Consider the following 24,165-nt stretch of genomic DNA (forward strand, 5'->3'; position numbering starts at 1 on the left):
GTATCAGAACATCAGGGATAAGCTCAGCAGTATTAAAGTTAGAACACCCACATGTTTGCAAACTTCAATGTCAATAAAAAGAAAAATCTCTGTAAAATAAATGCTTGTTTTTAGTTGTGGGTGATACGGAACAATCTGTACTTCGTTCTAAAGTTCAATCAAGGAGGCTTTCCGGGAGGTATATTACTAGTACTGTATGAGTGTAGAAAGCAGAGGTGGAGAGTGCTTCTGATAGTCAAGCAGCGGCATCCCAGGGTTATTCAGAAAAGTTCATAGTTCAGTTATTCCCAAGAAGCCTTCTTGCTGCAGACCCATAATTAATGGTCCCATGGCTCTTCTCTTTCCTTGACGCTTTCTTCTTCTTCAGGGACTGCTGATTCATTCTGGCCTTTCAGATGTTTAACCCCTGAAATTATAAAAATTATGCTCAATTAAGTGAAATTTATCCTGACAGGTCCACTGATTTAACTGCTAGAGATAAAGAAAACGAGTGAAAGTTTTCACTGGTATATATGTGTTTTCTCTAGGAATTTCAATAATCTAATCTTATGTAAACATTTTAATTCACCAGGGAATATAAACATACCCAGCCAAATTTCTATTAGAGGAAGGCTGTCTTTTATAATTTAATTTTTCTCCATGAAAAATTGCATCACAGCCTGTTAAAACCGGTTAAAAGTCTACTTACAGGCTCTTATTATAATTCTGATATATCATTTTAGTTCAAATATTTCTTTTGGCATCCCTGAACGCTATTATGACGAGAACACCGAAACCCCTAGGAACAAAATTGTTCGTGTTTGCCGTTTCTGTAACTTGTAAAGAGCAAAAGAATAATAATATTGTTACTGGGAATAAGAACATACCCAGATGATTATGAAACTTCTGTATTCAATATCCTTCAATAATTCTCCCCACCACCTACAGAGAAAAAGGAACATTGCCATACCTTCGCCTGCTGTACAGGCTTAAATGATCTGGCCTCTCTATTTATTTGCCTCATTTCTCACTGGCCCTTCCTGCTTCTGCCTTTCACAGTAACACACTCTTTAACAATAAAACCTACTCTTCTACGACCCTTGACCATCCCAAGCTCCTTCAAGCCTCCATGCTTTTCTCATTTTAGTCTCTGACAAATAGTGTCTTCCTCAGAGGCGGACTTAGGTTGGTTGAGGCCCCGGGCACAGAAGAAAATATTAGGCCCCTTTAAAAAAAAAAGAGAGAGAGACAGGGAAAATAAAAATACATGTTAACCATATTTTTAAATAAATAAAAAATATTATGTACTATTAATATTAAAATTGCACATATGAAACCAAACTTGGTGTTATTACAAAAAAACGTGTAAAGTTGGGGTTTTGCGGGGCCCTTCAGAAGTCAGGGCCCAGGGCGCGCACCTGGTGCGCCAGCGTTAAACCCGCCTCTGGTCTTCCTACTCACACACCTGATAATCTCCCACTCACCCTTCTTGTGTGGGCTTGTGTCCGCTGTGGAGGCTTCCTAATTTGCCAAATAGAATTATTTTCTCTTATTTCTCTACTGCTCTTGGATCACTTTCTCTTGTAACAATCACCATATAGAACTGTATTTGTTTACATATCTTTCTCATTAGAGCAAACCTGATGTCAGGATTATGTAGTTTCACCTTAGGGTGCCTGGCAAACAGTAGGTGCTCGTTAATATTTATTGCACAGATGGTTGATGGAATTAATGAAGTAGTAAACAATGTGATATATGTTTTTGGCTATTCCACAATAATGTATACTTTAATTTTTTTCCAAAATAATTAAAATTTCGAATATAAACCAGAAGACAACTACTAAAACCATGTTCAATCTACAAAACTATTTTTAATTTCACTTGGGTTTTTCTGTTAAAACTTTATACTAGTTATCTTTGAATATATGTATCCTGATTTATTGATGTCACCTCATTAAAAAAATAAAATTATTAAAAGAAAAAAAACTTTATACTAGCTGATACTCTGTGCATTTGGGAAGTTTTATATATTTTTTATATTTTAGAAAGTTGGTTTATGAGATTTTTGTGTTAGTGAAAAATGTACCAGTTAAGAATTGATAAATGAAAGAAAGTCACTACTCATACTTCCTATGAAACAAAGAAACTAAAAAAAAAAAAAAATAGTGTGGATTTTCATGTACTGCAATCAGCAGACCTCAGAGTGCTGTTTGGCAAAGAATGACGTCCTTGGGCTTTGTGGATTATCTTGAAAAATATTTGATCAGTTGTAATAATATTTAAATACTTTAATTTTATCTGTAAACACAGATCACTCAAAATTCCTGTTGACCCAAGACTGTAGAAAGATATTGGTTATTAACAAATGGAACTTATTTCATATTATTTAAAATTACGTGGTAAAAAATAAATAGGTCTAAATGCTAAGGAGAAGGAAAGGAGTTCAAGAGCATCCAGTTAATCACTGCTAGGTTCTTCCATGCCGGAGTCACTAAGCTCACAATAACACCGTGAGATAAATACTTGGATGCTGAAATTTAAAGTCTGAGAAGATAAAATTTGTTCAAGGTTATAAAGATAATGTAGTTCTAAGAGAAGTTCAGATACATCATAGTCCCTCGGTGTATACTGATTGAGTGGCTGACTGGCTGAGACATAAAATTCCACTGTCAGGAGACTCCAACTTATCTTCACCTTTAGTTTTTTGGAGGCTGACCAGACATTCTTAACATTCTCTAGGATTTATTGTAGGGTTACAGTATCTATTAACCTAGCTCAGGTGATCTCGGGATCCACTCTGAAATGTAAAGCACAGTAGTTGCTCAGCTGTCTGCCATTCTCTCTCCTCAGCTGAAATTGCTTGGACCTCCCTGGGTTTGCAAAGGTTCTAAGGTTTTCAGAGCACCTCTCTTTGCTAGTATTCTGTGCAAGATAACTACAGAGTAATATAGTTGTGTTCAAGGCAATATTCTTTAAATTAGGGTTAAAAACTTAATGCCAGCATTGATTTGTCTATATTAGGGTGTTAAACGTTTAAAAAATCAGTAATAAAAATATCCAACTTATTAAACCATTAATCAACTGTCAATCAATTTCTCATACTTGAGTATAAGTCTGCTTGTTTACCTTGATCCACATTTAATTTCTTTTACAATACTACTGATCACAAAGTTATGTAAGTAAGCCTTTTTAAAAGTACAGTCACTCACTTGGCAAATGTTGGAAGGTGCCTTTCTTAGCCTTATTTGAGTGTGACATTAACTATTTCTAGGTAAAAGGCTTTGATGAAGCAAGAATTGGTGACATATCCCAGAGCTGCTCTGTAGAACATTTCTACAAAACCACAAATTTTGGGGCTCCCAAAGCAGTTTATACCATCATCTTTCCATTGGATAATGGATGGTTGGCAAAGTTATACTTTGAATCTTTTTTTTCCCCTAACAGCATTATTTATTTGCTTATAGGTACAATAATGCTGAGATTAAAGTGTGAAGTCTGTGAGGATTATCCAATAATTTCTTTCTCCCTACCCCCTCCTCCCATTTCCAAACATGCATATACTCTGTTTATAAATTTTCTTTAAATTTGCATTTGGTATTTGAGTGGAGGAGGTGGTAGAGGTAGAGGAGAATAACTTGATCTGGGGATGTTGATGAAATTCTCAGAGCCTCCTCCTCTGCCAAGTGCTAACAAGTATGGAGGAAACAGCTCACCTGCATGGGGCTGACTCTCGGCATGGGCAAAGGGCCTGCCAGGGCCAACACAGACTCAGCCAGGCCTGCACCCAGGCAGAAGACAAAGGGCTCCCAAAAAACACAGCGTACGTTCGTTCTTTTCTCCTTAGCAAAGGGAGCACATGGGAAAGGAGACCAGGTATAAAAGCGGGATATGCAGTAGGAATACATGAAGGAATGAAAGAAAATAGAGTTTGAGGAAAGAAAGGAGGCCAAGTAAATAGAAGGAAAAGAAATAAGCAATGCCCCCAAACAGGACATAATAATCACGGTCTTCACTTTGTAGCTCAGGAGGTTAATGTGAGTTGGATGAGGTTTTGAAGAGGTGACTGAGTGAAGAATTATAAATAATGAATCCATAGAGGGAGGCTTATTTATGGCAAACCACAGCTCAATATGTTTCCCAATAAATTTAGAGGGAAAAAAAAGGCAGGTTTATTACATTTATAGATGAAACAAAACTTGAGAGAAAAGATGATGTAATGAATGACAATATCTATGGTATTTCAAAAATTTTCTAAGCTGGAAAGATGGCCTAAACAACTATGGTAGAGGTCAATAGGGAGTTTTGTTTCTAGACAGGTTATTTTTATTCTAAAATATGGAGAATGAGGGCGACCTAGATTGATTATAGTTAGGGGTTTCAGGTGACCACAATTGCAGAATGCTCCATTAGAATCACCTGTTTCTAGGAACAGAGCTCTTGGTGGTATTGGCGGCCTTCCTGACAGCGGAGTCAGCAGTTTGAGAGAAGGAACTACTCTCTAACCACATGTTAGTCAGAACTTTCCTGCATCATGGTGCCTAATTCTTGGCTGAGTTTCAGGAGTTCCATTGAAGAAGGTAATTGGGATTAAAAGTAATATTATAAAATCACTTTTCTAGAAGAATATATACCTGTATATAACTAGAATGTTTAAGTATGGAGGGAATAAGGGATAAAAGAGGCTGTCACTAAATTCCTAACAGATGGGAGAAAGAAAATTTACTTGTGAAGTAGCTCCTGAGAACAGAAATGGGATCAATGACTGAAATTTACATGGTGAGGGCCAATTACAGCCCAATATAAAGCAGAAAATTTCTGAACTCTTTTCGTTTACCCATCAATAAACATGTGAGTCAAAGCTGTGTTTTGATCTCTGAGTGAGTTATAGAAGGAACCCTGCATTGAGTACTAGGGTAGACTAACAACTTTACTTACTCTTAAATATTATTTATGCACAAAGGTGATTTTTTTAACTAAAAAATTTGCCTGCTGTGAGTACTCTAAGTTACAAAAAATAATTATAATGTCAAATGACATAAGTGGCGCAAATCCACATTTTAAAACTAATTCACAACAGGAGTAGCACATATAATGGATTTTATTTTTATGCCCGCATACTTCAGACCTTAGAAATCATCTTAAAGCCCTCTAAAGAATCTGTGGGTGGATTACAGAGAGCCTCTGACACCTCTAGGAATTCTATTTATAGTTGTATTTGTGGCTTTCGGGGAAGAAGATCCCTAGTTTTCAGCAGAATGTTTGAGGGATCTCTGACACACAAGTAATTGTGAATATGAATCCTACTCTCATCTCTTCAGTTTAAAGATACCCTCATCTAATAATTTCAGATAGAAAAATGACTTAATTTCACAGAACAACCATTGGCTGAGTTGGGGCACAAACTAGGATCTTTAATTGCTATTGGGGTCTGTTCATCTGAGTCACCGGGACACAGTCTTCCACTGTCATTGATCTTTTTTCCAGTTAAACCTTGAAGGAAAAGTTGGTACCTCAAGATCATAAGGCCCTTTCTATTTCCAAATTGTTTCAAAAGACGTTACATAGCTGATAAATTAGATGTAACTTTTCAGTCTTTGTTGTTGTCATTGTTTTTTGTTTTGGTTTTTTGGGGTGTTTTTTTTTGCATTTTTTCTGAAGCTGGAAACAGGGAGAGACAGTCAGACAGACTCCCGCATGCGCCCGACCGGGATCCACCCGGCACGCCCACCAGGGGCGACGCTCTGCCCACCAGGGGGCGATGCTCTGCCCATCCTGGGTGTCGCCATGTTGTGACCAGAGCCACTCTAGCGCCTGAGGCAGAGGCCACAGAGCCATCCCCAGCGCCCAGGCCATCTTTGCTCCAATGGAGCCTTGGCTGCGGGAGGGGAAGAGAGAGACAGAGAGGAAAGTACGGCGGAGGGGTGGAGAAGCAAATGGGCGCTTCTCCTGTGTGCCCTGGCCGGGAATAGAACCCGGGTCCTCCGCACGCTAGGCCGATGCTCTACCGCTGAGCCAACTGGCCAGGGCCGTTGTCATTGTTTTTAATAGAATTTGGAGTTAGGAAATATAGAATTTAATATTCCAGGAATGTTCCCAGAATAAAACCAAGATAAAAATAACTTTCAGGTCAGTAGAAAAGAAGCCGCCTTTCTCTCTGCTGTGTTCAAACCTGGGACTAGACTCTGGGAGACAGAAATTATATCACGGATCATGTCTAGTCTGGGAGATGAGATATAGTAGCCAACAAACAATATGAATTCATATAAAAAAGAAGCCTACCTCCCTCTGTGTGTTAAACATGAGAGAGACACAACTACAGATCAGATGGGGATGTATGTCATGGTATGCACATAAATGCCATGACTCTCCTGTAGATGAGTATGCACATAAATGAAGTTAATTCAGTGAAGATATGTTATGAACTAGTAGGACAAATAATACATTTGGAGAGTTCTGATATGAAAATGAAGAGCTCCAACTCAGAATATAATTTTGACAGCCACTCATTGAGCAGTACACTAGTTAGATTAAGAGAAAAAGCAAATCTGATTTCTATATGGAAAAACTATTAAAAAGTGGATTAATTTTCTGAAAGCCTACTATATACAAAAGAGTGATTTCAGTGGCCCTAGAGAACAGTTTTCTAATAGTTCCTTGTGTATTGACCCTTCAAATTTTATCAAAATAATCATGCTAAATATACTTGAGAAATAGAATTTAATCTATAATATGGTACAGCAAAACTCCTCAATAAAGGCCCAATGTCTCACAGATGAAAAATGGGCTCTAAATTTCCCAAAATGCTTTCACATATATTTTATTTAATCTTTTTGTCACTCATTTATAATGAATAGCTATACATCAATACACTGAAGTTCACAGAGATCAAATGATATTGATGTTATTCTAAAGCTGAACACATATCATGTCCTGAACTCACCTTAAATCTCTCTCTTTCTATTTTAATTGAAGTAAAATATATATACACAGCACAGTTAATCTCTGTTTTAATATGATGACTGGTTAGTTAAGATAAACTGAAGATAAACACACAATTATTTCACTTAACTCCCTATTACTTAGGGAAATATTTTTTCTATGGGAGAGTCAATGTGTAATATGCTTCTCTCTTCGTAAGATATAGGAACAGAACAGCATGTTTATTTGATTTTCATAAATATTCTATATTTTATGTATATTTTAACCTATCATACATTTTACCAAAGCTAGTGCACAAGAGTAAAGCCATAGTGAAAGATTTAGCAGTAAATTCTGAGGAGAGGGTGCGGGAGAAGGTACACTTATATACTGTTGTTCGAAGAGTGGATTCAAATAAAATCTCTGGAGAGTAATCTTGTTCACTTACCAAAATGTAAAATGTCTGCATCTTTATCAGTAAGTCTGAGGTTGGGGCCAGGCAAAAATATATACATATAAATTTTGCAAGAATCATGCTACTCCACCTAGGATAAGAATCACTTGATAGACTGAGTGCCTCTTTTGCCCTCTACAGTCAAGTGTCCTTCTAATACCCCTTTTGTCTTCTAAGCTAATGCATTCCCCATGAACTCAGAAGTAGAGTTCAATTTTTATGCCTTCACATAATGGAGCTACATTGTGTTGGGCAATTTCACTTTAGGAAGAGACAGAATGACTCCCTAGCTTGTAAGACTTGACTGCCATTGATCGAACACAATAGCATATCTAAAATAAAGAATGCATCAACAAGCAAAAGTCAGTGGTTAGCCTTGAAAGCACTAAAAATAAAATAATGAAGGGAGAGTTGCATTTCCAACCAGGAAAGCAAATGCTGTTTGTGTTTCTTAAGCGTATCCACAGGAGGATGTCCTCTGCTGGTATTTTTAAAGGCTGTCTTCCAGTCAGGGTTATTCTTATTGAAGAAATGGTTACTAGGTGGTACCACAGCCTGATGCCAGTAGGTGCCCAATCACATAACCAAATTATCCAGTTCTGGTTCTAGGTTCACAGAGAGACCTTCTGATAACAACCAGGATTGCTTGTGAGAAGAAAAGACCTTGACTAGACTTAAAGATAGCTAATGGATCTAGCTGAGAGAAAAGACCATTCCAGGAAGATGGAACAAGAATTGCAAAGGCTTGAAGTTTAGAGCATGCCTCACAAGGTCAAAGAAGAGCAGTGAATAAGCCTGGAGTGTCAGGAATGAGGTGAATGAGGGAGATAAGGTAAGCTTAGAGACATAAATGCAGGCAGAGAGGAGGAGGAGCCTGACTATGAAGGACCATATAAGAAATTATAAGCATTTTGGCGGTTTTTCTGGGGAGCCACTGGCAGAATTTTCTTGGTATAAAATCATGATCTAATCTACATTTTTAAAGAATTACTCTAGGGTCTGGGATGTAAGGAACTTAGAAGCCACCACTCTGTTCTAACAAGTAAAAGCTGAACAAACTGCCTGACCTGTGGTGGTGCAGTGGATAAAGCGTCGACCTGGAAATGCTGAGGTTGCCAGTTTGAAACCCTGGGCTTGCCTGGTCAAGGCACATATGGAGTTGATGCTTCCTGCTCCTCCCCCCTTCTTTCTCTGTCTCTCTCTCTCCTCTATAAAATTAATAAATAAAATAAAAAAAAAACTGAACAAACTGAAAAAAGCAAAAACAACAATAACGAAAAACAACTCTTAGGTCCATTAGAGAAGCAAGGTCACAGGGAAAATCACTGCCCAAACATGCCAAAATATAGAAAGAGAGACAGAAGAATATGAACACAACTGACTAGAGTAGAAACATATGCAGTGACCAGTGCCAGGGTAAGAAAACCTAAACTGTAATTGTTGAATGGCTGGAGGCTCAGTGTGGATAAGACTAAGTGACTAAAACTTTGTGTGGGGCATAAGACATGGTCAACCATAAGGGGACATCACACTTTTATAACTTTTACCTCTCAGAGCTCTATTGGTTTCTCACAATAAAGCATCAAAGAAAAAATTCCTCATGCTTCTGACAGGGAAGAGATACAGTGGCCATTGTTTTATTTTTTAAGTGAGAAGAGGGGAAACAGACCGACTCCTGCATGAGACCAGGATCCACCCAGTAAGCTCCCTACTGGTGATACTCTGCCCATCTAGGGCCCTTGCTCCACAACTGAGCTATTTTTAGCACCTAAGGCAGAAGCTGTACAGAATCATTTTCAGCCACTGGAGCCAACTTGTTGGAACTAATTGAGTCATGGTTGCAGGAGGGGAATAGAGAGAGAGAGAGTGAGAGAGAGAAGAGGGAAGGGTGGAAAAGCAGATGTTCACTTCTCCTATGTGGGTGGAGTGCAGAGCGCATTCCTAGCAGCTGTGGCTGATACAATGCTGTGAGAATACTCCAGCTCCCAGAAACCTCCTGGGCATACCCAGGAAGGGAGCTCACCTGCTATAAGGAAGTGACTTAGTGCCAACCATGCAGCTCCCTGATCTTCTCAGCCATTGGCTATGAAGGACACACTGTAACATCCTATTGGATGAATGCATGTATATAAGCTAGCTTACTTCCTGAATAAAGTGGATCTGTGTCACTGAACTTGGTCCCCGGAGTCAGGTTTTTGTGTCTCCATAGTCCTCAACCCCAGCAGGACTTGTCCACACTCCTGTGTGCCCTGACCAGGAATCAAACCCAGGACATCCACATGCCAGGCTGATGCATTATCACTGAGCCAACCAGCCAGGGCCAGTGTCCATTTTTAAAAACAGAGAACAAACTCTGTTCTTATTTTTTAATTTAATTTTTATTTTTTACTTCGTTCACCTATTTAGCATCCAAATTAGGGAAAAGCAAGCACACACTATGTGCATGGTTGGCTTTAACCAAATTCTTTCCTCAGTGACATAATATCAGCCCTCATAAGTTAAGTCTCATCATTATAGAAGAAAAGGAAGGAGGCAGGGAGAGTTATATGTTATTTAATGAAGACTGGCTCTTTTAAAATTTTTTTATTAATTGTAATTTATTGTGTTAACATGAATTCAAGTGTCCCACTCAATATAACTCCCTCATCCCCACTCTTTGCTCCCCATAGTCCCCCTCCCCCTTAGAACTCTGTTCTTCCTAACAAGGTCTGGCTTCAGGAGAAACTATGGCTTAACCTTCTGTGGTTTTATCAGAGACCAACCTACCTGGAAGAAGGAAATACCAATTCAACTCTTTGCTAGTCATTTTGTGTCACCTAATGGGGGAGGGGGAGACTGAGAAGCATTGGTGAAGTTCATAGTTCAGAGGCACAGGCTTCCCACAAGTCTGAGACCTGATTATAAACTATAGAATACTTCTTCCCCACACCTTATCAATATGTTACTAAAAATCTACTTACCAGTCTCTTACCCAATACATCATGTTTACTTTTCCACAGAACAATCGCAAGGCATACTATAGGCATGATGCACAGTTTGAAGAGACTGAATAAGCACAGAACCAGAGTCATATATGGTAGGAATATTGGAATTATCAGACCGAGATTTTTATTTAACTATGATCAATATGTTAAAGACTTTAATGAAAAAAAAAACATATACAATATGCAAGAACAGATGGATAATATAAGCAGAGAAATGGAAATGCTGAGGGAGAATAAAAAAGAAACACTAGGGATCAAAAAGACTATAATAAAAGTAAAAAATATCTTTGATAGGCTCTTTTAGTAGACTGGACTTGGATGAGGAAAGAATATTTGAATTTGAAGATATGACACTAGAAACTTCCAAAACTAAAAAGCAAAGAATTAAAATACAAAAATACAAAACAGATGTGCAGGAGCTGTGGAAAAACTACAAAAGTTATAACACAATTGTAATGGGAATATCAAAAGAAGAAAGAAGAGAAAGAATCGGAGGTAATACTTAAAGCCACAATGAGTGAGAATTTCTAATTAATGTCAGAAACCAAACCACAGAGCCAGGAAGCTCAGGACAAATGCCAAAATAACTACAGCTAGGCACATTATTTTCAAACTACAAAAAATCAAATATAAAGGAAAAATAACTCCTGAAATAAACTAAAAGAATAATCTTACCTTGAAAGGAACAAAGATAAGAGTTACAAACAACTTCTTCTTAGAAATCATGCAAGGAAGAAGAGAATGACCAGAAGTATTTAAAATGTTAAGAGAAAAAAAACCCCCACCAACCTAGAAATCAGTACCCTTTTAAATTGTCTTTCAAAAGTCAATTGACTTTCTCAAATAAAAATATAAGAAATGTTTTTCTAGGAGGTCTGTCCTGCAAGACAGGGTGAAAGAAGTTCTTCAGAGAATAGAGACAGATGGATGAGGCAGAAACTTGGATCTACATAAAAAAAAAGAAAAAGCATCAATAAGGGAATAAAGGTAAAATTAAAACTTTAACTTTTCTTATTCTTTATTGATCTAACACAAGGCAGTTGTTTAAAATAATAGCAATATATTCAATTATGTGTGCTAATATATATGTGAAAATGTATATATTCACAAGTATATATGCCTATATGAAAGTAAATGAAATTATAGTAATGATACCAGGGACAGGAGAAAGGAATAGAATTAATTTGTTATTTTAAGGTATTCGCACTACCTCTGAGGTAGTCTAGTGTATTTAAAAGTAAACTTGAATTAGTTGTAAAATATATATATTGCCATTTCTAAGACAACCACTAAAAACAGTAAAAAATAAAAGTATCATCGATATACTAAGAGAGAAAATGGAATCATGTAAAATGCTGAATTAAAACTACAAAAGACAAAAAAAAGGAATTGAAGACAAAAAATAGGAGCAAGAATAGGGGCAAAAAAATTAAAAAATGGTAATAATCCAACTACATCAGTAATTACTTTGAAAATCAGTAATCTAAAGGAACCAAGTAAAAGACATTGTGAAAGTGGATAAAAAAATAAGACTTAATAGATTATCCACAAGGAATTTACTTTAAATATTAAGACATGTAGATTAAGAGTAAAATATACTTTGCTAATGTTAATTTTAAAAAGCAGGAGTAGCTATATTACTTTCAGAAAAAAAACAGACTTCAAAATAAGGAATGGTTTCAGAGATAAAGATCATCACACCTGACAAAACTACAATTGCTATGAAACCCAGTTTTCTATAATTCCTGAACTCTAGGCATGTATAGACAAAATGGCTGCTTTCACATGAAATTGTTAACATTTGCCATGTGGGCTTCAACATTTCCTAAAAGATCTTTATTTTCGCAGTCATTTCTAAATCACTTTACTCCTCAAATTTCCAAAAACCTCATACCCTCTTCACACTCAGTTGATTTTACAGAGAACATTGAAGCAATTGTTAATAAATTGACATCAGCATGACCAAATCTACCAATATATCTGGATCTGTACCCATCTCTGGCTTTTCTTATAAAAATCACCTTTTTAAAAAAATTCTCATTTTTCACAGTATCCTATTACCTTTCAAGGAATGCTCAAAAAATTATAATCTTCCCAATTGTTTTCATCCCATAACAATATTCCCATAACCACAAAAACATGTTTTAATATCTCCTATTTCAAGAAACCCCTTTAGCCACTGCTCCATCTCTCTCTGCTTCTTTATAGCAAAATTCTTTATACTACAGTAAAGAGACAGTGCCACTTGATAATTCCTACTTAACACACTTCAATCAGACTTTTATGCTCACTACTATTTTTGAAAGTTCTTGTCAAGTTTTCCAACAGACTCCATCTGGGGAAATCCAGTGGTTAGCTTCACACCAATTTTAGATAAAATCTTGGCAATGTTCAGCACAATTAGTCACTTCTCTGTTGAATCACTAATTTGACCTCAAGATGATAACACTCCTATTTTCCTACCAACCTCATTGGCTACTCCTTCTTGGTCTTTTCTGCTAGCCAGTTCTATGCATTTTTACCCCAACAATGCCATTCAAATTCAGGATTTGTTTATTGAATATCTTTCCCATTTACACTCACTCCCTAGGTAATCTCATTCAATACTACTGCTTTAAATATAATCTATAAATTCAAGACTTCCAATTGTATATCATCAGTTGCAACCCCTAATCTGAGCTCAGATTCATATAACCAACAGCCTAACTGTGCTCTGCATTTTAAATGCTTAATAGGCATTTGTTGGTCAAATAAGTTTGTAAATATGATATATAGGTTTGCTCACTTATAGTTTGCATTGGGTGTGGGGAACAGGCTGTAAGCAGGCAGGGTCAATATACCCTAAGGCTTAGTTTAAACTAAGTCTTTCCCACCCTAAGTGACTTTATATCAGAGACTTCCTTGTTTGTATATTGGATTAAAGGTTTTGATTTAAACTATAAAATAGGGCAGACCGGGAGCTTGCTTTCTCTTGGTTCCTGAGATTAGCATTAGAGAGAGGAGCAGAGAAAGATCAGGCGGAGGAGAGGAGAAGAAGCCAAAATGGTGGAGTGCTGAAGAAGAAGCCAGTTAGTGCAGTTAGTGCAGAGAGAAGGAGATGGGGAACAGAGGTGAATAAGGCTGGTGAGATAGAAACCTTTGATTCTAGAAACTCGGATAAGTCAGTAGCTTTTTGAGTGCTGAATGAGTGGGTTTTGGAGCCCAGTGTGTGTTTTTACTTGCCTGCCAGGTGCAAGCTAGGATTAAAGATAATGGCCCACCAGTTCTTGGCTCCATTGTTTCATTACCATCAGAATCAAAGGTGAACCTGCACGGGCCAGGTGGCTGTGATAGTAGCTGTGGCTATTGGCTTTACATTTGGCGTAGTCTGTGGCAGGATTTGGACATGAGTATGGAGCCACCACCCTTGAGATGCATGGTAGAGGACTGGTTGGTGTTATGGTTCCCCATGGCTGTTCTTTTGGGGGCTGTAGGCTGGCTGACTTTTACAGTCATGTGTGAGGAAACCAAGAGCTCTGTGGAACAGGCTTCCTGAGACCTGTAAACTGAGCAGTGGAAAGAGCTGGAGCAAATGTGGGCGAAAGAGATGCAGACCCTGGAGCTGAAGCAAGCACATGAGAAGGAGGCCAACCAGGTTCTCAAGATTTGCTTGGAAATGGAGCAGCTGCTGGCGAAGGAATCACAGATTCGTGAATTGGAGATTGCCCTGGATGTTGTGGAGAATCAACAGCAGCGGGAGGCTGGGGCTGAGGCTGGAGCTGGGGCTGCAAGGTCCGCAGAGCAGAAGGTGGCGGCGGCCCAGGGCTTAAGCCCGGCAGCAGGAGCTGATGTTTTTAGTTCCTCTTTGGAGAATGAGGAGAATCAGGCTGAAATTGTAATCCGCAGCCTCCAGAAGGTGAGACCCCAGCATCAAGGAGTACCTACTATGCCCCAGGTAGGTCTGCAATTTTGGGACATAGGAGTGAATGCTATCATGCTCTCCAGAGCAGAGATGGAAATGCTGCCTGCTATTGCCACGTGGTCCTTTTTAAGACAATGTAAAACCTGCCAGGACAGCAGGGATGAGGGTGGTGGCTGAGGCCCCATGTGCGTAGACTGATTCCTGGACTATGACCGGAGTGGGCACTGGCTCCTTTGTTGGATGGACTTATGGATTTTGGACAATGTGAAATACCCTGATGGGAATGGGGGGCAGCTTTGCTGGAATCACTCCCTTGCCCCAAGAAGCTTTTCAAATGGCTAGAAAGAAGGCCAAGGACATTTTGTGCTTTTGGCAAAGTGCTCAGAGACTGGTGAAATGTACCTTTGTAATTGTTGAAACTGTATGATTTGTGCTGTCTTTGTAATTTGTGTAATGTACTTAATTTTCTTGTACCAGAATACCTGTGCTTTAGATTGTGAAGTGAGCAAAAGGGGTGGAATCTTGGTCAAATAAGTTTGTAAATATGATACATAGGTTTGCTCACTTATAGTTTGCATTGGGTGTGGGAGACAGGCTGTAAGCAGGCAGGGTCATTATACCCTAAGGCTTAGTTTTAAGACTAAGCCTTTCCCACCCTAAGTGACTTTGTATCAGAGATTGCCTTGTTTGTATATTAGATTAAAGGTTTTGATTTCTAAACTACAAAATGGGGCAAACCGGGAACTTGCTCTCTCTCAGTTCCTTAGATTAGCATTAGAGAGAAGAGCAGAGAAAGACCACATGGAGGAGAGGAGAAGTAGCTAAGATGGCAGAGTGCTGAAGGAGAAGCCAGTTAGTGCAGTTTGTGCAGAGAGGAGATGGGGAACAGAGGTGAATAAGGCTGGTGAGGTAGACACCTTTGATTCTAGGAAACTTGGATAAGTCAGTAGCTTTTTAAGCACTGAGTGAGTGGGTTTTGGAGCCCAGTGTGTGTTTTTACTTGCCCGCCCGGTGCAAGCTAGAATTAAAAATAATGGCCCACCAGTTCTTGGCTCCATTGTTTCATTACTATCTGTTCAAATCAAATGTAAACCTACAAGGGCCAGGTGGCTGTGATAGTGGCCGTGGCTACTGGCTTTACAGCATTCTAAACTTAATATATCCAAAATCTGACCTTGATTCTGGCCTCAATCTTCTTTTTTTTTAAATTTAATCTATTGTGTTTATATGGATTCTAGTGTCGCCCGAATGCAATCTTTAAACATACAAATATAAGCCAGCATCTGCCTTCCACCAAACAACTTTTTTTCAAATCTTTCTCATCTTTGTTAATATTTTTTTTACGCCAAGTGTATTCTTGGCCTCTTCTTGTTCATTTCATACTCTGCTTCCAATGCTTGGCCAAATTTTGAAGGGTCAACATTCAAAATGGTATGCAAAATCTAATAATTTCTCATCAATTCCAGCACTGTCACTTTTTTTTTAATAATTTTATTTTTTAATGGGGTGACATCAATAAATCAGGATACATATATTCAAAGATAACAAGTCCAGGTTATCTTGTCGTTCAATTATGTTGCATACCCATCACCCAAAGTCAGATTGTCCTCTGTCACCTTCTATCTTGTTTTCTTTGTGCCCCTCCCCACCCCCTTTCCCTCTCCCATTCCCCCCTCCCCCCGTAACCACCACACTCTTATCAATGTCTCTTAGTCTCACTTTTATGTCCCACCTACGTATGGAATAATGCAGTTCCTGGTTTTTTCTGATTTACTTATTTCGCTTCATATCATGTTATCAAGATCCCACCATTTTGCTGTAAATGTTCCGATGTCATCATTTCTTATGGCTGAGTAGTATTCCATAGTGTATATGTGCCACATCTTCTTTATCCAGTCATCTATTGATGGGATTTTTGGTTGTTTCCATGTCCTGGCCACTGTGAACAATGCTGCAATAAACATGGGGCTGCATGTGTTTTTACGTATCAATGTTTCTGAGGTTTTGGGATATATACCCAGTAGAGGAATTGCTGGGTCATAAGGTAGTTCTATTTTCAGTTTTTTGAGGAACCACCATACTTTCTTCCATACTGGTTGTACTACTTTACATTCCCACCAACAGTGTATGAAGGTTCCTTTTTCTCCACATCCTCTCCAACATTTGCTATTACCTGTCTTGCTAATAATAGCTAATCTAACAGGTGTGAGGTGGTATCTCATTGCCGTTTTGATTTGCATTTCTCTAATAGCTAAAGAAGATGAGCATCTTTTCATATATCTGTTGGCCATTTGTATTTCTTCCTGGGAGAAGTGTCTATTCATATCCTCTTCCCATTTTTTTATTGGATTGTTTGTTTGTTGTTGAGTTTTATGAGTTCTTTGTATATTTTGGATATTAGGCCCTTATCTGAGCTGTTGTTTGAAAATATCATTTCCCATTTAGTTGGCTTTCTGTTTATTTTGTTATCAGTTTCTCTTCCAGCACTGTCACTTTATCCAATCCATCACTAGTCTCTATCAAGAGGACCTCTATAGCATTCTAGTGGTGTCCTCACTTTCTTTCCTTTCATCCGATAGTTGATTCCCCAAACAATTTAAAGAATAATCTTTTTAAAGTCAAATCAAATTACATCATTCCTCTGATGAAAATGTTTGGTGACTTCTCATTATCTTCAGAATGAAATTCCAACACCTTATGATCATTATGATCCTTCATGATTAAGTCCTGACTTCTGACCTTAACTCCCTCCAACCTTCTTCTCCCTTGCTTAGCCACATTGGTCTGTTTTTACACACAGACATTATACAGACTAAGAGCCTTGTCCTCCTCTGCTCTCTCCGCTGGATTCTTCCTCCTCTGAGACACCCCTGGTGACTTTTCCTTCACCTCATTTGGGCCATCAGGTCTGTGCCCAGATGTCATCATTTCAGAGAAGCCTTCACTGACCATTCTATCTAAAATACCTCATGGTTCTTAGCCTTACTTTCTATCCATTTACTGTGATTTATCTATTTTTTTTCTTTAGAGCAGTGATTTTCAATCTTTTTCGTCTCATGGCACACATAAACTAATTACTAAAATTCTGCAGCACACCAAAAATGTATTCTATTTTTTGCCAATCTGACAAAAAAATATAGGTATAATTTTGATTTATTTACATCAGATGGCTATTGTGTTGGCTGTTGTCATTTTTTAATTTGACAATCTAAGGGAAAAGAGCTCAGTGCCTCTGATTAAATAGTACTACATGTTTTAAAAGTTCTTGTGGCACGCTGGTTGAAAATTGCTGCTTTTGAGCATTTATCAATCCCTGGTGTCATATTTATTTATGGACTTGTGGTATGTCTTTCCCACGATAATGTTAGCACCATGAAATCAGAACCAATATATTGTTTTATTCACTGATTGACCTGCAGAGCCTAGACAATGCCTGAACATCGTGGATGCTCAATGCATTTTCAGTGAAAAAAAAATTAGCTACTTCAATCTCACTTTCATTAAAAGTATTTCCTATTCAAAGTACCTAGTCATATTTTTTTCAGATGAGGGAACTTCTGCCCTATCGATTTACATCACATTTCCTATGATAAATAGAAATGGTACAATGTTTGGAGCTAGTTTGTTCTTGCCAGTTTCCTATACTATAATATTTTAGATTACCAACTTAGACTCACTTAGCAATTATCACTTTGAAATTCCATCTACTTGAAGAAAATGTGCAGTAAATCTTAAAGATAAAAACAAGAAGTGGTACTTTCCCAGTATAGTATGATGCTCTGATCACCACACAATTAATCCCATTTGGATATATGAGAAAACCTAAGTAATGTAAATGAATTTGACCAAATATTTTGTTCTCCTCAGTGATTCTCTCTTCCCTTCATGTTTTTTAAATTGGAAAGTGCTAACCCTGATGAATTGATAGTTGTATCCAGCCTCAGCCCAGTGCTCTCCATACCCTGAGGCTGTTTCCCTCTGCTTTTTCTGTGGAGGGCCTGAGCTTGCTTGGCTTGTCCTTACCGACTTGCTTCTCAAAAACAGCCTCTGTTCTGCCCCTCAGCCTCTGCCTGACCCAGGGACATGGAGTTCACACTCTGTGCCTTGCAACTCTTGCTCTGACCCTGCTTTTATGTTCCATTTCCCATTGTTTTTACAGGCATTCTTGTTCACAGGCAGTTTTATTCTCTGACCACTCTTTTAAATAATAGTAATTCACCATATTACTGTGGGGCTCACGGGCCTACTTTCTTTGATTCACTGACCCACAGTTGGTCTACTTGTCCACATGGAAGATTGCAGTCTATCTTCATTTTACACATACCTTTAACAAACTTTTCTTGGCTGAGCTGATACCATTTTTTTTATTTCTGGTTATTTCTTTTCAAATTTTACTAAGAATACTTGATGCAAAGAAGTAGTGATATACTGAAATTCTACAAGGAGTAGCCATTTTTATATAGTTTACATGAAGGAGAAAAATATTAATATAAATTTTTACTTAAAATGATATTTTTCTATTATTTGTACCCTAGAGTATTCAAATGTAGTAACTGGAAGGGAGAATTATTTACTTGCCTAATTTACATAGTTTTTTAACACATGAGTATTACTTACTTGGAAAATTATTTTTTAATATCAAAATTGAAAATTGAAAACCCCCTTACCCTCTCAGACATTATAATTTTTTTTTTTTTTTTTTTTTTTTTTTTTTAGTGAGAGTAGGGGAGATTCAGAGACAGGCTTTCCTAAAAGTGGCCACTGGCTCACTTCTGAAAGGGAGACAATGAAAAGCTGATGTATACTCAGTATGAGTGGATAGTGTTTTTTGACTTGTGGGCTTCAGTAGGAGGTAACTAGGCCATCTAATTAGGTGATTGTAAAATGCCAGTGTCTGTAGATCTTTTCTCTGGAACTACTTATTTTCTATATTGGAAAATAATCTAATCTTCTATCTAGGATGTAAACTCTTTTTGCCTCCATTCCAGAACTGAGTGAGCAAAGGAGTTGGGGTTATATCATGCATGATTAAATTTTTGCTTAGTTTCTTTATTTAATTAATTAATTTATTTATTTTTTCTTCTTTTCCAGGTGAGAGGAAGGCAGATAGACAGATTCCCACATAAGCTCCGACCGGGTTATACCTGGCAACCTGTCTGGGGCTGATGCTCTGCCTGCTTATCTGGGGCCATGCTTGCAACTGAGCTATTTTTAGCACCTGAGGTGAAGGCTTCATGAGCCATCCTCAGTTCCTGGGGCTGATATGCTTGAATCAATCAAGCCATGGCTGAAGGAGGGGAAGAGAGAAAGAGTGAGAGAGAGAATAAGGAGGGGCAGGAATAGAAGTCAATGGTTGCCTCTCCTGTGTGTCTTGACCAGGAATCAAACCTGGGACTTCCACACACTGAGGTGACACTCTACCAATGAGCCAGCCAGCCAGGGCTCAGACATTATAAATCAATTGCTCTAAAATCATGACTTTTGGCTGAGTAGTATTCCATAGTATATATGTACCAAAGCTTTTTAATCCACTCGTCCTCTGACAGACACTTGGGCTGTTTCCAGATCTTCGCTATTGTGAACAATGCTGCCACAAACATGGGGGTGCATTTCTCCTTTTGGAGCCGTTCTATGGTGTCCTTGGGGTATATTCCTAAAAGTGGGATAGCTGGGTCAAAAGGCAGTTCGATTTTCAGTTTTTTGAGGAATCTCCATACTGTTTTCCACAGTGGCTGCACCAGTCTGCATTCCTACCAGCAGTGCAGGAGGGTTCCCTTTTCTCCACATCCTCGCCAGCACTTATTCTGTGTTGTTTTGTTGATGAGCGCCATTCTGGCTGGTGTGAGGTGATATCTCACTGTGGTTTTAATTTGCATTTCTCTAATGATTAGTGATGTTGAGCATTTTTTCATATGCCTATTGGCCATCTGTATGTCCTCTTTGGAGAAGTGTCTATTCATCTCTTTTGCCCATTTTTGGATTGGATTCTTTGTCTTCCTGGTGTTGAGATTTACAAGTTCTTTATAAATTTTGGTTATTAACCCCTTTTCAGACTTATTGTCAAATATGTTCTTCCATTGTGTAGTTTGTCTTTTTAATCTGTTCTTGTTGTCGATGACATCGGATCATTTACAATAACATGGATGGACCTTGATAACATTATACGGAGTGAAATAAGTAAATCAGAAAAAAAACTAAGAACTATATAAATCCATACATAGAAGGGACATAAAAATGAGACTCAGAGACATGAACAAGAATGTGATGGCGGTCAGAGTAATGGCAGGGTAGGAAGCGATACCGATAAATCTCCCCCAAAACTCAACAAGATCTTCAACCAGAAACAGAAAAACCTATACTTGGAGCTTCCAGATGCTTCGCAATACACCCAAAGGTATGATTGAGTGAAAAATTGGCTAAATATATAACCAAACCCCGAAGGAAAAAGGGAGTAAGAAATGCTCCGCCTTCCTCACTAACCTAAACAGGGCGGCTTTCTCTGGTAACTGTGAATATAGAAACTGAGGCGGGCAAAGGGGGTGAATAGATCCAGGCCGCCGCGGCACAAACGGCTGAACCAGGCTGTGGCACACAGATCCAAGCCGAGGAAAATCTGATCCTGTGGCAACCCGGGCAATACAAGCTAACACTCACACCAAACCCAAACAAAGAAAGACAAGCGGCGTGGCCATTTTAACCGGTCTCCTGGTCGGTGCGCAGTTAGTGGGCGAGAATTTCTTCCTAGGCCCCGAGAGTGGGTGCCCGTGTTGCCCCACAGAGAGGCAGGGTCAGAGGCCTTTCTGTGGGCCGAGGACAGAGTCTCTGGGCAGCCCCAGCACCCTGGGAAAGCCACGCATGGGAGGGAGTGAGAACTACTTCCAACGGTGGAGATTTTCCGTGCTGGTGAGGGTTTCACTCAGAGGGAACTGCGGCCGGCCTCATATCCTGGTGTGCGCGCGCAGATAAGGAGTGAGCGATTCCTCCGAGTGCCTCCGCAGTGCGCGCCCGTGTTATCGCAGAGAGGGGCAGAGTCAGGGGCCTTTGTGTGGGCCAAAGCGGAATCTCGGGCCGCCCCAGCGCCTTGCAAAAGCCGCGCACGGGGACGGAGCGAGACTCAATTCCAACGCTGCAACTTTTCCCTGCGGTTGGGGGTTTCACTCAGAGCGTGAGACTGCTGGCTGGATATCCTGGTCGCAGACAGTGAGTGAGAGTTTCCTCCAAGCGCCCCCCAGAAGTGGGCGCCCGCTTGTGTTACCGGACAGAGTGGCAGAGCCAGTGGTCTTTGAGTGGGCGAAAAGCCCGCCTGATTATGCTAGCAGCTCTGACTGACTGAGCCTTACCCAGAGCCCTGTGCTGAGTGGAAATAGAGTGGGGAGTTGCCAGCTCTTTGAGCCTCTTACTATCCAGGCAGAGGCAGCAGCAACCCCATAGCTGGATTATCAGGCTACTAATTGAGGAAGGAAAGACTAGGAGAAAGGCTCCAGGAACACGGACTCTCTCACTGTCGGAGCCTATAAATGCTAATGAGCCTCGACTCCCACGAGACTAAAGCACAATACATGACATTGCCATAGAGACTTATCAACTGCAAGCCTCTACCTGAGCGTGCCAAAGGGGCAGAACCCGGGGTACAGAGTCACCGACCAGGAAGAGGGAGAGAAAAGAAAAAGCAAGAAGATAACCTCTCAAAATCAAGAATAATCTGCAGACTTTATAACCTATCCCATTTTATTATATTTGTTCGTTTGTTTCTCTTATCTTCATTCTTGATACTTTTTTTTCTTCCTCCAATTTGGCCGATTAACTCTCTACTGGTCTTACTCTCTCCTCTCCTTGAACTACACTACCCATAAGTGTTACATCTCCCATTATCTTTTCTCTTCTCTTCCTTTCTCTCTATGAGGGTTGCACTCCAAAACCCTTAACTCTCTCTCTCTCTCCTTTCTTTTTTCTTCTTTTAGTGGTTCCCTCTTTTTTTTCTCTCTCTCTCTTTCTTTTCTCCCTCTATATTAGTTTCTTCCTTTCTCCTTTACATCTCCTCTCATTCAAACCTCAATAACAAACAAATTATCTTATCTGGGACTCAAACCTATGTTTGTGGCATTTTGGGGGGTTTTTACTTCACCTTTTTAACTCACTAGCAGTGCTCCCATCCCTGGCTCTCCATATTATCTAGTTCTTGTTCCACTAAATACAATAGTAAGTTTTTAATTTGTCCCCCCATTTTTCCATTTTCCTCTTATTCCTCTCATCATAACTCTTAGACAACCAACACCTAAAAGCAAATCATTTTATTCTTGACCCAAATTTTTTCCTTATTTGCTTTTTGTGGGTCCATACGCTCTTTTTTTTTCCTTTTTTTTTTTTCTTTTTTTCTTTTTTGCCCCTTTATTACTTTTCCCCAATTCAGGCCCTTCATCACAGGCATTGTTTGTTATAACTCACAGTCCACCACAAGATTTTCTCAAGAAAGAGAGGAGAGGAGAGGAGAGGAAAAAAGGAGGGGGGGAATAATTTCCTTTTTTTTTTAATTTTTATTTTATTTTATTTTTCTTTATTTCATTATTAATTTTTTAAAAAAAACAACTCTTTTCGATTTTTTATTTTTTTTTATTTTTTTTAACTTTTTATTCTTTATTAAATCTCATTAATACTATCAACAAAACCACCCTCAGATGCCATTAAGGAAGAGAAAATTGAATATCATGGATACAAAAGAAAGAGAGGTAACACAGCTAGATGAGGAAAAATCTATGGAGAAAAAATTTAATATATTGGAAACCTTGGAGCTAAATGACAGAGAATTCAAGATAGAAATCCTAAAAATCCTCCGAGATATACAAGAAAACACAGAAAGGCAATATAGGGAGCTCAGAAAACAACTCAATGAACACAAAGAATATATGTCCAAGGAAATTGAAACTATAAAAACAAATCAAACAGAGATGAAAAACTCAATTCACGAGCTGAAAAACGAAGTAACAAGCTTAGCTAATAGAACAGGTCAGATAGAAGAGAGGATTAGTGAAATAGAAGACAAGCAACTTGAGGCACAACAGAGAGAAGAAGAAAGAGACTCAAAAATTAAAAAAAATGAGATAGCCCTACAAGAATTATCTGACTCCATCAAAAAGAATAATATAAGAATAATAGGTATATCAGAGGGAGAAGAGAGAGAAAATGGAATGGAGAACATACTCAAACAAATAATAGATGAGAACTTCCCAAGCCTGTGGAAAGAACTAAAGCCTCAAGTTCAAGAAGCAAACAGAACTCTGAGTTTTCTTAACCCCAACAAACCTACTCCAAGGCATATCATAATGAAATTGACACAAACCAACAGCAAAGAAAAAATTCTCAAGGCAGCCAGGGAAAAGAAGAATACAACATATAAAGGAAGGCCCATTAGATTATCATCAGATTTCTCAGCAGAAACTCTACAAGCTAGAAGAGAGTGGACCCCAATATTTAAAGTCCTGAAAGAGAGGAACTTTCAGCCACGAATACTATACCCATCAAAGCTATCCTTCAAATACGAAGGAGAAATAAAAACATTCACGGATACAGAAAAGATGAGGGAATTTATCATGAGAAAACCCCCACTCCAGGAATTACTAAAGGGGGTTCTCCAATCAGATACAAAGAACAAAAAAAAAAACAGAGCCACAAGTAAAAGCTCCAAGAAGAACACAATAAAACCAAATTTAAACTGTGACAACAACAAAAAGAAAGAGGGGGAGAAGACGGAGATTAACAGTAGCAAAGGACGATGGAGTGCAAAAGTACTCACAAAATAGTTCGCTACAATGAACAGGGTAGGGACCCTTTTCATTACTCAAAGGTAACCACCATTGAAAAAACCACCACAGAAGCACATGAGATAAAAAAGATAGCAATAGAGGAAAGATGTATGGAATACAACCAAATAA

The 24,165-nt window shown here is 38.7% G+C and overlaps 1 protein-coding gene across 1 annotated transcript in view; it reads right to left on the reverse strand.

Moving 5' to 3' along the window:
- Window positions 1-310: 310 nt before the first annotated feature.
- Window positions 311-24,165, reverse strand: part of PPP1R1C (protein phosphatase 1 regulatory inhibitor subunit 1C) — a 148,006-nt gene continuing 124,151 nt past the window's right edge. The window contains exon 5 of the mRNA XM_066278698.1: window positions 311-406. Within this exon, the coding sequence (XP_066134795.1) occupies window positions 318-406 (89 nt within the window). The 3' untranslated portion in view covers window positions 311-317. The remainder of the gene's footprint in view (window positions 407-24,165) is intronic.

The sequence above is a fragment of the Saccopteryx bilineata genome, chromosome 5, assembly GCF_036850765.1.
Source record: "Saccopteryx bilineata isolate mSacBil1 chromosome 5, mSacBil1_pri_phased_curated, whole genome shotgun sequence".
Classification (NCBI taxonomy): domain Eukaryota; kingdom Metazoa; phylum Chordata; class Mammalia; order Chiroptera; family Emballonuridae; genus Saccopteryx; species Saccopteryx bilineata.